This window comes from Glandiceps talaboti, chromosome 6 (assembly GCF_964340395.1).
Source record: "Glandiceps talaboti chromosome 6, keGlaTala1.1, whole genome shotgun sequence".
NCBI classification, from domain to species: Eukaryota; Metazoa; Hemichordata; class Enteropneusta; family Spengelidae; genus Glandiceps; species Glandiceps talaboti.
In genome coordinates, this window is record NC_135554.1 from 4,700,475 (window position 1) to 4,712,670 (window position 12,196).

Genomic DNA, 12,196 nt, shown 5'->3' on the forward strand with positions numbered 1-12,196 from the left:
TATGGCAGTATGGCTGTTACATTGTATATCAGTATGGCTGTTACATTGTATGGCAGTAAGGCTGTTACATTGTATGATGGTAAGGCTGTTACATTGTATGGCATTTTGGCTGTTACATTGTATGGCAGTATGGCTGTTATATTGTATGGCAGTATGGCTGTTACATTGTATGGCAGTATGGCTGTTATATTGTATGATGGTATGGCTGTTACACTGTATGTCAGTATGGCTGTTACAGTGTATGGCAGTATGGCTGTTATATTGTATGACAGTATGGCTGTTACATTGTATGGCAGTTATGGCAGTGTGGCTGTTATATTGTATGACAGTATGGCTGTTACATTGTATGGCAGTATGGCTGTTACAGTGTATGGCAGTATGGCTGTTACATTGTATGGCAGTATGGCTGTTACATTGTATATCAGTATGGCTGTTACATTGTATGGCAGTATGGCTGTTACATTGTATATCAGTATGGCTGTTACATTGTATGGCAGTATGGCTGTTATATTGTATGACAGTATGGCTGTTATATTGTATGACAGTATGGCTGTTACATTGTATGGCAGTATGGCTGTTATATTGTATGACAGTATGGCTGTTACATTGTATATCAGTATGGCTGTTATATTGTATGGCAGTATGGCTGTTATATTGTATGACAGTATGGCTGTTATATTGTATGACAGTATGGCTGTTACAGTGTATGACAGTATGGCTGTTACATTGTATGGCAGTATGGCTGTTACAGTGTATGGCAGTATGGCTGTTACATTGTATGGTAGTATGGCTGTTACATTGTATGGCAGTATGGCTGTTACATTGTATGGTAGTATGGCTGTTACATTGTATGGCAGTATGGCTGTTATATTGTATGACAGTATGGCTGTTACATTGTATGACAGTATGGCTGTTACATTGTATGACAGTATGGCTGTTATATTGTATGGCAGTATGGCTGTTACATTGTATATCAGTATGGCTGTTATATTGTATGGCAGTATGGCTGTTATACTGTATGGCAGTATGGCTGTTATATTGTATGGCAGTATGGCTGTTACATTGTATATCAGTATGGCTGTTATATTGTATGGCAGTATGGCTGTTACATTGTATATCAGTATGGCTGTTATATTGTATGGCAGTATGGCTGTTATACTGTATGGCAGTATGGCTGTTACATTGTATGACAGTATGGCTGTTATATTGTATGACAGTATGGCTGTTACATTGTATGGCAGTATGGCTGTTACATTGTATGGCATTTTGGCTGTTACATTGTATGGCAGTATGGCTGTTATAATGTATGACAGTATGGCTGTTATATTGTATGGTAGTATGGCTGTTACATTGTATGGCATTTTGGCTGTTACATTGTATGGCAGTATGGCTGTTATATTGTATGGTAGTATGGCTGTTACATTGTATGGCAGTATGGCTGTTACATTGTATGGCAGTATGGCTGTTACAGTGTATGGCAGTATGGCTGTTACATTGTATGGTAGTATGGCTGTTACATTGTATGGCAGTATGGCTGTTATATTGTATGGCAGTATGGCTGTTACATTGTATGGCAGTATGGCTGTTATATTGTATGACAGTATGGCTGTTATATTGTATGGCAGTATGGCTGTTACATTGTATGGTAGTATGGCTGTTACATTGTATGGCAGTATGGCTGTTACATTGTATGACAGTATGGCTGTTATATTGTATGGCAGTATGGCTGTTACATTGTATGGCAGTATGGCTGTTATATTGTATGGCAGTATGGCTGTTATATTGTATGGCAGTATGGCTGTTATATTGTATGGCAGTATGGCTGTTATATTGTATGGCAGTATGGCTGTTACATTGTATGGCAGTATGGCTGTTATATTGTATGATGGTATGGCTGTTACACTGTATGTCAGTATGGCTGTTACAGTGTATGGCAGTATGGCTGTTATATTGTATGACAGTATGGCTGTTACATTGTATGGCAGTTATGGCAGTGTGGCTGTTATATTGTATGACAGTATGGCTGTTACATTGTATGGCAGTATGGCTGTTACAGTGTATGGCAGTATGGCTGTTACATTGTATGGCAGTATGGCTGTTACATTGTATATCAGTATGGCTGTTACATTGTATGGCAGTATGGCTGTTACATTGTATATCAGTATGGCTGTTACATTGTATGGCAGTATGGCTGTTATATTGTATGACAGTATGGCTGTTATATTGTATGACAGTATGGCTGTTACATTGTATGGCAGTATGGCTGTTATATTGTATGACAGTATGGCTGTTACATTGTATATCAGTATGGCTGTTATATTGTATGGCAGTATGGCTGTTATATTGTATGACAGTATGGCTGTTATATTGTATGACAGTATGGCTGTTACAGTGTATGACAGTATGGCTGTTACATTGTATGGCAGTATGGCTGTTACAGTGTATGGCAGTATGGCTGTTACATTGTATATCAGTATGGCTGTTACATTGTATGGCAGTATGGCTGTTACATTGTATGGCAGTATGGCTGTTACATTGTATGGTAGTATGGCTGTTACATTGTATGGCAGTATGGCTGTTATATTGTATGACAGTATGGCTGTTACATTGTATGACAGTATGGCTGTTACATTGTATGACAGTATGGCTGTTATATTGTATGGCAGTATGGCTGTTACATTGTATATCAGTATGGCTGTTATATTGTATGGCAGTATGGCTGTTATACTGTATGGCAGTATGGCTGTTATATTGTATGGCAGTATGGCTGTTACATTGTATATCAGTATGGCTGTTATATTGTATGGCAGTATGGCTGTTACATTGTATATCAGTATGGCTGTTATATTGTATGGCAGTATGGCTGTTATACTGTATGGCAGTATGGCTGTTACATTGTATGACAGTATGGCTGTTATATTGTATGACAGTATGGCTGTTACATTGTATGGCAGTATGGCTGTTACATTGTATGGCATTTTGGCTGTTACATTGTATGGCAGTATGGCTGTTATAATGTATGACAGTATGGCTGTTATATTGTATGGTAGTATGGCTGTTACATTGTATGGCATTTTGGCTGTTACATTGTATGGCAGTATGGCTGTTATATTGTATGGTAGTATGGCTGTTACATTGTATGGCAGTATGGCTGTTACATTGTATGGCAGTATGGCTGTTATATTGTATGGCAGTATGGCTGTTATATTGTATGGCAGTATGGCTGTTACATTGTATATCAGTATGGCTGTTACATTGTATGGTAGTATGGCTGTTACATTGTATGGCAGTATGGCTGTTATATTGTATGACAGTATGGCTGTTACATTGTATGGCAGTATGGCTGTTATATTGTATGACAGTATGGCTGTTATATTGTATGGCAGTATGGCTGTTACATTGTATGGTAGTATGGCTGTTACATTGTATGGCAGTATGGCTGTTACATTGTATGACAGTATGGCTGTTATATTGTATGGCAGTATGGCTGTTACATTGTATGGCAGTATGGCTGTTATATTGTATGGCAGTATGGCTGTTATATTGTATGGCAGTATGGCTGTTATATTGTATGACAGTATGGCTGTTATATTGTATGGCAGTATGGCTGTTACATTGTATATCAGTATGGCTGTTATATTGTATGGCAGTATGGCTGTTACATTGTATGGTAGTATGGCTGTTATATTGTATGACAGTATGGCTGTTATATTGTATGGCAGTATGGCTGTTATATTGTATGGTAGTATGACTGAAATAGTGTGGCATGTATACCCCATATCATATCACTACTTACCTAGCTGCTACTAGAGCTCCTATAATCATAGAAAATACAACTGTCTGTACTTTTCTTGATGCTACAACTCTGCAAAAAACAAACAGATCATGAGTGTTCATGTTTTGTACACGTTATCACTGGTAATGTTATGGTTTCCTGTAGCACAGAGAGTAACAGAACTGTACAATACTAAGATTACATGTCAAGGGTCAAGGGTTATATTTATTAAAATTACAATGAATTCAGGTTTGATTTCACTGGTTGGCAAAAACCTACGGGTACATGTAGGTCTTCTCCAGACTTAGTCTTGGTTTATACCCAGACTCACACTGCAGGGCGCTCTGCTACAAGACCACCCTGACAAGAATCTGGGGAAATGAGATTCCAACTACCCTATGTCGGATACATGTATATCATAAGGAACAGTGCATGCTGGGGAATACTTCACATCCAACATTGCAGGCTAAACGATTTAGGTACCTTTATGATAAGTTATCACTTCACTTATTAACAATGAACAGGCTTCTTACATGTAAGCCTATTTTTCATAATTTGGAAGAAATGCACTGAGTGACTTGAGGCCATGGAATCTTGTTTTCTCAAACTCTTGTGTGGGTGGTCTCATAGAAGAGCCCCCGGCAGCGAAAGTCTGGGTAACAGAGACTACTCCAGACTTTGATGAGTAAACTCAGCTGTGTCTTATAAACTGACAGAATGGGTGAAAAAATGGGTGAAAAAATGGGTGAGCTGGGTGTACGAAATGTAGGTTTGTAATGTTTCAGGAAAGCCAAGGGAGATTTGAAATCCACCTGCAGTATAGGTGTTAAAGGATAACATCACTCCAGGAAATAAAGGCATTTTCATAAACTGTGGGTCTGGAGAGTCATTACATCATCTACAATTACTTGCGATTTCAGAGAAACATCAAGTTGATCTTATGCCTTTATAGGCTACAATATATCTTTGCTATGGTCCACTGGTTGTGTGAATACATCTAACTATGTTGATACAAGTTTCCTAATGTCAAATTACGATTACATAGAAAAGTTCCGTTAAGAGTGACAGCTATTTAGACCACTACTAGTATAATAGTGAGGAACAGAAATTTACATCTTCAATATTTACAATCCAAATTCAACAAGTACACTAAATATGAGTCTCTTAGGCTGATTTTGGACAAAATGAACTTACCCTAAACAAAAGTTCAGTATATTTAAATTTCACAAGTTCTGTTGTCAAAGTTTACTTACCCTAAAAGATACTGTTCACCCATCATAGTCATCAGAATAGAAAACCTCCTAAGAACTGTAAACATTGGTAAACTGTAGACAAACATTGTACAAAAAAGAATTTATTTAGATGAACAAAGGTTATTATTATAAAATGCATGGTGTGTACATACATACAAGTACACTATCCCTAGGTTTAGTTTAATTATACTACACTGTAGCTAGACAGCACTAGTATACTGTACATGAATTTTTTCTTAAAATTGTTTCAGCGTACACAGACTTTATAGCTGAAAAGTACTACACACAATACATGTAATTTATAGGGACTTCTTCTGAAAACAAGATAGGTTCAATTTTATTGTCACTTTCAAGTGATTGAAGATGGTGAGGTTTTGTTTCAAATGTCATTGTTTTTTTTTGATGTCAAATAGATCACAAGTATGAGCACTAGTCTCCTATCAGATACACAGTGTGACATAAATACTGATCTTTGTATTTCAAATATATTATTGTTATTAAACCACAACATGTAGAGCCATTCTTCTTGAAACCCTTTCCAGAAATAACAATTTACAAATGTATCCTGGCTAGATCAAATTCAAGCAATTATTTCATATCCTGGTATGCTTGTCATATATACAAATTTTTCAACCAACTCAGTTCAATCAAGGAAGTACACTAGGGGATGAGTCCTTTTTTTCCGCAAAAAGGTGGCTGCATAATTAATGTAAGTGTGAAACTATAGTTATATGATTGTACAATTTCCAAATGTCAAATTCCTTGCTACAATACCTGTGCCCTTAATAAAAACCATGACAACTTCAATTTATTTGAACAGAATGCAGCTAGATCAATCATACAAATTGTATGAATACTACTGCCAAGTTGGCATATACATGTACCAGCACATACAACAAGTAAACATATATGGGATAATACCAGTATACAGTGTACATGTATGTTTACTGTTCACACTACTCAATATAACATACTTACTTTAATCTCTTCGTACTTCCTAACCCAAACAACATACTTACTTTAATCTCTTCGTACTTCCTAACCCAAACAACATACTTACTTTAATCTCTTTGTACTTCCTAACCCAAATAACATACTTACTTTAATCTCTTCGTACTTCCTAACCCAAATAACATACTTACTTTAATCTCTTCGTACTTCCTAACCCAAACAACATACTTACTTTAATCTCTTTGTACTTCCTTACCCAAATAACATACTAACTTTAATCTCTTTGTATTTCCTAACCCAAATAACATACTTACTTTAATCTCTTTGTACTTCCTAACCCAAACACTAAATTCCCCATGTAAATTAGTGGTAGTGGCCATATCTGCAATGTAACCAAAAAATGAGAACCTATTGGTCATATTTGCCATACAACTAGGATTCTGTTTTTGGGTGATTTTTACATATATTTGACTGTTGACAACATTATGCTTTATTCAGTTATAATGTAAATCAGAAACAAAGCATTGCATTCAATTATTATTGATAACATTTTATTCTCAGGTATATCAAAATAGATTGACACCAACATTTGAAATCATATCTGCACTAGCTGTAACTATTACAGGTATTATTATCAGACAACCAGCAATATAGATGTACGTATAAGTATATATTTTGTGAGATAACGAGATGAACAATCAATTATACAGTTGACTGACAATTATAGCAGTCATTTTGATGAGGATTTGGTATTTATTTTGGATTTTTTAATTTATAAAACAATTTTATCATGGCTTCCTACTTGAAAAGTCAATGTGAAACAACATAGACCAAGTCTGTGTTTGTAACTCAATACATTACAAAAAGTTCAAATTGTGTCAAACATTTGTTATTGTACGTACAATAACAAAGATTTTACACATTTATTAATATTTTGCAATTGATTGAGGTACAAACGAGGACTTGGTATATATGTTGTCTCGCATTGATTTGCATATCACTGATGGGATCATCATGTCATGAACAATTCTGACTCTAAACACCCCTAAGAACATTCCCATCAATTTCAGACCGATCTGCTCTACAGTTTTTGAGTTTGTTTTTTGACCAAAATTATTGGTATTTGAACAATTTTCAGTGAATATACTATTGATTGTCTGATTGATAAAAATTCTACCTCAGTTACAGCTAGTGTAGGTTTAAACAGTGTACTTGGATAAACAGTACCGATCTGGGAAGGTTTTTTTTTTTTACATTACAATGTATAAACTTTCACTTTGACTGAAACACAAGATCTCCTTCAACTTGAGTACAAGTATTGTAATTGACAAATGTGTATACCTATAAATAAAGAATACAGATTTAATACTTACTTTGTCTGGTGTTTCTCTATTCCAATCAGGAAACGAAATAATTCCAAACATTTTTGCGGTATATAAAACAGCTACTGCAGCTATCATCTAAGATTGAAAACAAGAAATATAATCACTGTACATTGGCAATACACACACTGTACCAAAGTAATAGTTGATCAGTTCCTACCTGCATTTTACAAATTCCATATTGCGTGCAGTATACCACAGTAATTGCATTGTATTGACAAATTACAATGTCTACAGTATAGAGCAGTGCACCTACTTGAAATTTGAAAGTGTGTCGTAACTAGCTTCCTCAGTGTATTTAAAGGCTAGCAGGTAAAATCTACTTGAGTTCCCAAGACATTTCACTCGGGTTCCCTACTAAAATAATGGTACATTGTATGCAAAGCTTCTCAAATTGTACCAGATTTCCCTCCTGTCCCAGATCTTCCTAATTAGAGCAATGGTAGCATTCAAAATCATTCTACTAGTTTTCTAAAGCATTGAATGGCAATGATTGAGGGAATTCAAAATTCAAATGACAACCTAAGGTCACAGTCTCATAGATCAACGATCATAAAGATAAGATGGATAATAGGGCATTTGCCATCTGTGGGCCAAGACTGTGGAATTCCGTTCCAGAAGAGTTCAATGTTACGATGAAGTGGAACAACACTGCTGTAATTTGAAACAGTTGATTTCACCTTGAGGATATTGTTTTATAAGCTCCTTTTAGACATATACTTTTCAAATTTTGGTTTGGACATTTTTTTTAATTTCTTCCATCTTAGAAAGGATCACACAATGTTTCATAAGCTCAATAAACTACACCCTTGTTCATTTAGGACAACCCCCTCCTCCCTCCCCCTCCCCCGAAGGAACATTCACAAGTATTAAGTGTGACATCACATGTTTATATACATTTGTTTGAAGTAAACGATGATGAAAACTATCGTGGTCATACCACTACGATCAATGCAAGGTAGAAACATGATGGCAAACATGTAGTTCCAACCTTATGAGCCTGTTTACTGAAATGATAGATAAACACATCAAAATACTACTGTAAACTCAGCACCATATCTCACATTAGAAGTGAATTTTTATCCCCTTATCAACATCTCAGTAGTAAATACAGAAACTTTTATCATTGAAGGAGTGAAAGTTTTCGAAATTTGGTAAGAAGTGCGAAAATGAAGTTCAGCAATCACATTGACACCAGACCCCTTCCTTCCCTGAACAAACAAAGTTCTCTTATTGAGCTTGTGTGACATTGTGCAATTGTTCCTTATTGTATAACACTTTTGAATGTTTTAAATGTCTAAGCAGCACTTTAGACATAATGGGTAAATGTTTCAAACATGTCTGAATACAGCATATAGTGTAATTGCACAGTGACTTGAGGCTGTATCAAACTAAACAGCAAACTATATTGTACAGACTTGCTCAGGTTTAAGCATATAGTGTAATTACACAGTGACTTGAGGCTTTATCAAACTAAACAGCAAACTACATTGTACAGACTTGCTCAGGTTTAAGCATATAGTGTAATTGCACAGTGACTTGAGGCTGTATCAAACTAAACAGCGAACTACATTGTACAGACTTGCTCAGGTTAAGCATATAGTGTAATTGCACAGTGACTTGAGGCTGTATCAAACTAAACAGCAAACTATATTGTACAGACTTGCTCAGGTTTAAGCATATAGTGTAATTGCACAGTGACTTGACGCTGTATCAAACTAAACAGCGAACTACATTGTACAGACTTGCTCAGGTTTAAGCATATAGTGTAATTGCACAGTGACTTGAGGCTGTATCAAACTAAACAGCAAACTATATTGTACAGACTTGCTCAGGTTTAAGCATATAGTGTAATTGCCGAGACTTGAGGCTGTATCAAACTAAACAGCAAACTACATTGTACAGACTTGCTCAGATTTACACGTTATTTTCACTCTTTATTTGAAGAAGTATTTTGAAAAACAAACATTCTCTTTTTCTTTTGTGTAAAATCAGTCACCTGAGTGAATGATTGCAATTCAGTGGTGAAATCAAGACTACCAGTTACAAGGAAAAAAGTCTAAGTACCAAAAGGTGGAGAGTGGGGGGGGGGGGGGGGGACACAGAAAAATAACCCTTCCTACTTCAGGTAAGACAACTGCACAGTCAATCATGAACAAGCAAATGACATCTGCCCCAAATACATACTTGCTGTAAAGTACAAAATAAAATGAACAGTAGCTGCCATAAATAGTAGATTGACAGGTTTGTTGAGAATAAAAAAAAAAAAAAATAAATAAAAAACTTGTATGTTTGCATGACTTTAAACAAAATATCCTGACCAGAAACAAATCCTGTTTGATTTGTTTGATGATTTATTTATTTATTTATTTATTTAACAAACACAAAATACTTACTTGTCCTATTCCTAACACCTGGAAAGCAGGAAACCTAAAAAGAGAAAAGATGAATTAATTGTGATTAGGCCGACACAAAAAATAGTGTGGTTCCGATTTTGCTCAATTATTATTTTTTCCGTGTGTGAGTGGCTAGTTCAGGTAGTTATGTTTTCTGTTGTTTTCCATATGGTCTCTGTGTTATTGGTTTCTTTTCATCAGATGTACATGATCCAGTGAAAAACTAGGTGGGGCTGGGTAACCAGATCCAGTGAAAGACTAGATGGGGCTGGGTAACCGGAACCAAACAATTTTTTTAGACCTTATAAGTGATGTTCCACTCACATACATTGTACCTTTCAAAATTAGCACAGACCTGTATTGGGTAATATTTTTTATTTGCATTTTTCACAGTCTCAATTTATGATTTCCATTCCAGTTTTAGTCAGTGGATCTCTTCTCTAATGGCATACAATTTGAACATTTAGGGTCAGCAGGGAAAAACTGGGTAAGGCAATCAGAAGCATGCCAAACTTTTCATTACTACATGTAGGGATGGGAAGGGGGAGGGGGGGGGATTACCATTTGCAATAGTAGTCCTACAATATATAGAGTAAATGTTAAATGGGGGAGGGGGAGTTGTGGTGGGGGGTACTACTAGGACTATCAGCATCAGAGTATTACTCTCCATATTCCTTCATTGCATGTATTTCTTTGAAAGCCAATGTTATTCTCAGAAGTTTTGTAGTGATCTACTGATTAATTCCTACACCCTTGAAGGGTCTTCTATCGTGTATACTAGTATTTATAAAGTTGATGTTGTCCTTAGTATACCCACAGGGAACAGGACAAATAATCAATTTTGTTCTCTCGCAATTATCCAGATTTCTATTATTTTCTGTATATTTCAAATAAAGTTTTAAATACCGTTTCCTCTCACTGTTTTTTCCCCCATTCTATTTTGTACCTGATATCACTGTTTATCAGCTTTGCATTAATTAGTAGCTTGCTAGAACAAACTCACTATTTGACAAATTAACGCATTATGTTAGGTGCGGGTTAAACACCAAAACTTAAAAAGTCGCCATTTGAAACAGACGAAAAAACCCTCAAAATCGCAGCAAAACGATAAAATTATTGCAGCTAGACGTCACCCATATATATCTTACTCTGTTACTCAAGTCAGAGCCTCCTCGGACTAGAGTAAGCCCGGACTCGACTATGCTGTCCGGAGAAGAGAATGGTCGGGGTCCACGATTACTCCGTCTGCCAGCAGAACCCCGGTTCCAAGGAGTGTATACTACTACTAGTAGTACTAGTCCGCTTCGAGTCCGACACCCCGGAAAGAAACATACAATGTAGCCTAGACATGTATTCCGAAGGTTACTTTAGACTGTATAACATATTATTAGTCAATGATTCATTGAGATGACAACAGTTTAGTCCTACATTATGTTACTCCAAGTATTCGAAGTCGAGGTTCACCAATGAGTTCAATACACACACCAAACTTGACACAGTGTACTGTGTACAGTCCCGGGATCCCGGGTGTACACAGTACAGCGTAGCGGCAGTACCACGAAGATCGAACACACACAAATAAAGGAATACTTACTGAAAATTGGTCAAGACATTTTTGTTCACAATAACTATAGAAAACGAAGCTACAGCGTAAAATACAGCTGAAGCTAACATAGCCGCCCGGCTCTTCGGCGAACTGCCATTCGAGCTGTCCGCCATGTTGTCCACTGACTCCCTAACGTCATTACGATCTTCAAGTTTCGACGTCTCCGTCATATCTTTCATTATTACGTCCCCTAAGTTACTGTATCTTTTCACGAACCCTTGTACTTGTAGCACTTGTCGACGCATAAACAGACTGTCAGAGTGTGGAGGCTCCAGCTTCGGAATTAATGGAAATGTTTTGGTAACAAATATTATGACAGCAAAGACTCCGCCAATCGAAGTACTGTACGTGTATTCAGGACAGTCGAACGCAAACCTGTTGAATCGAATTGTACACAGCTGGTGTTGTGTCACCAAAGAGATCACCGTGTTATATAAATCTGTGTATGTGGTGTCCACAGGCAACATAGCACACAACGGGTTAACATTGTACAGATATTGTGTCCGGTTCCGTCGTTGCGATTTAAAAGTACACACCACTTGTCTAATATTTAAGGAATTTTTTTCCCCATCACCGTTTTTCTATTGTCAGTTCTGCATCAAATTGTTTTTTCCATATGCAGATGCAATAATTCACACGGTACGTGTCATATATCACAACATCGACGACTATTAAACTCGTAGACAGGTAAATCTTCTAATTAGAGGGATTGCACCTTTTACTAAGTAGATAGTGTTAACGTATTTTTTAATGAAAGGAAATGCATGGTTGTTTCACATTACTACGACCACAGTTCACTCGTGTTAAGACTCTGTATAAATTAATTCCCACGT

At 36.5% G+C, this 12,196-nt stretch overlaps 1 protein-coding gene across 1 annotated transcript in view; it reads right to left on the reverse strand.

Annotated features, from left to right (window-relative positions):
* Positions 1–11,476, reverse strand: part of LOC144436481 (nucleotide sugar transporter SLC35D1-like) — a 24,631-nt gene extending 13,155 nt beyond the window's left edge. The window contains exons 1-6 of the mRNA XM_078125281.1: positions 11,352–11,476; positions 9,758–9,791; positions 7,353–7,439; positions 6,294–6,361; positions 5,029–5,100; positions 3,797–3,865 (exon numbers count right to left, since the gene is read on the reverse strand). Coding sequence (XP_077981407.1) covers positions 3,797–3,865; positions 5,029–5,100; positions 6,294–6,361; positions 7,353–7,439; positions 9,758–9,791; positions 11,352–11,476 — 455 coding nt within the window. The remainder of the gene's footprint in view (positions 1–3,796; positions 3,866–5,028; positions 5,101–6,293; positions 6,362–7,352; positions 7,440–9,757; positions 9,792–11,351) is intronic.
* Between the last annotated feature and the right edge of the window lie 720 nt (positions 11,477–12,196).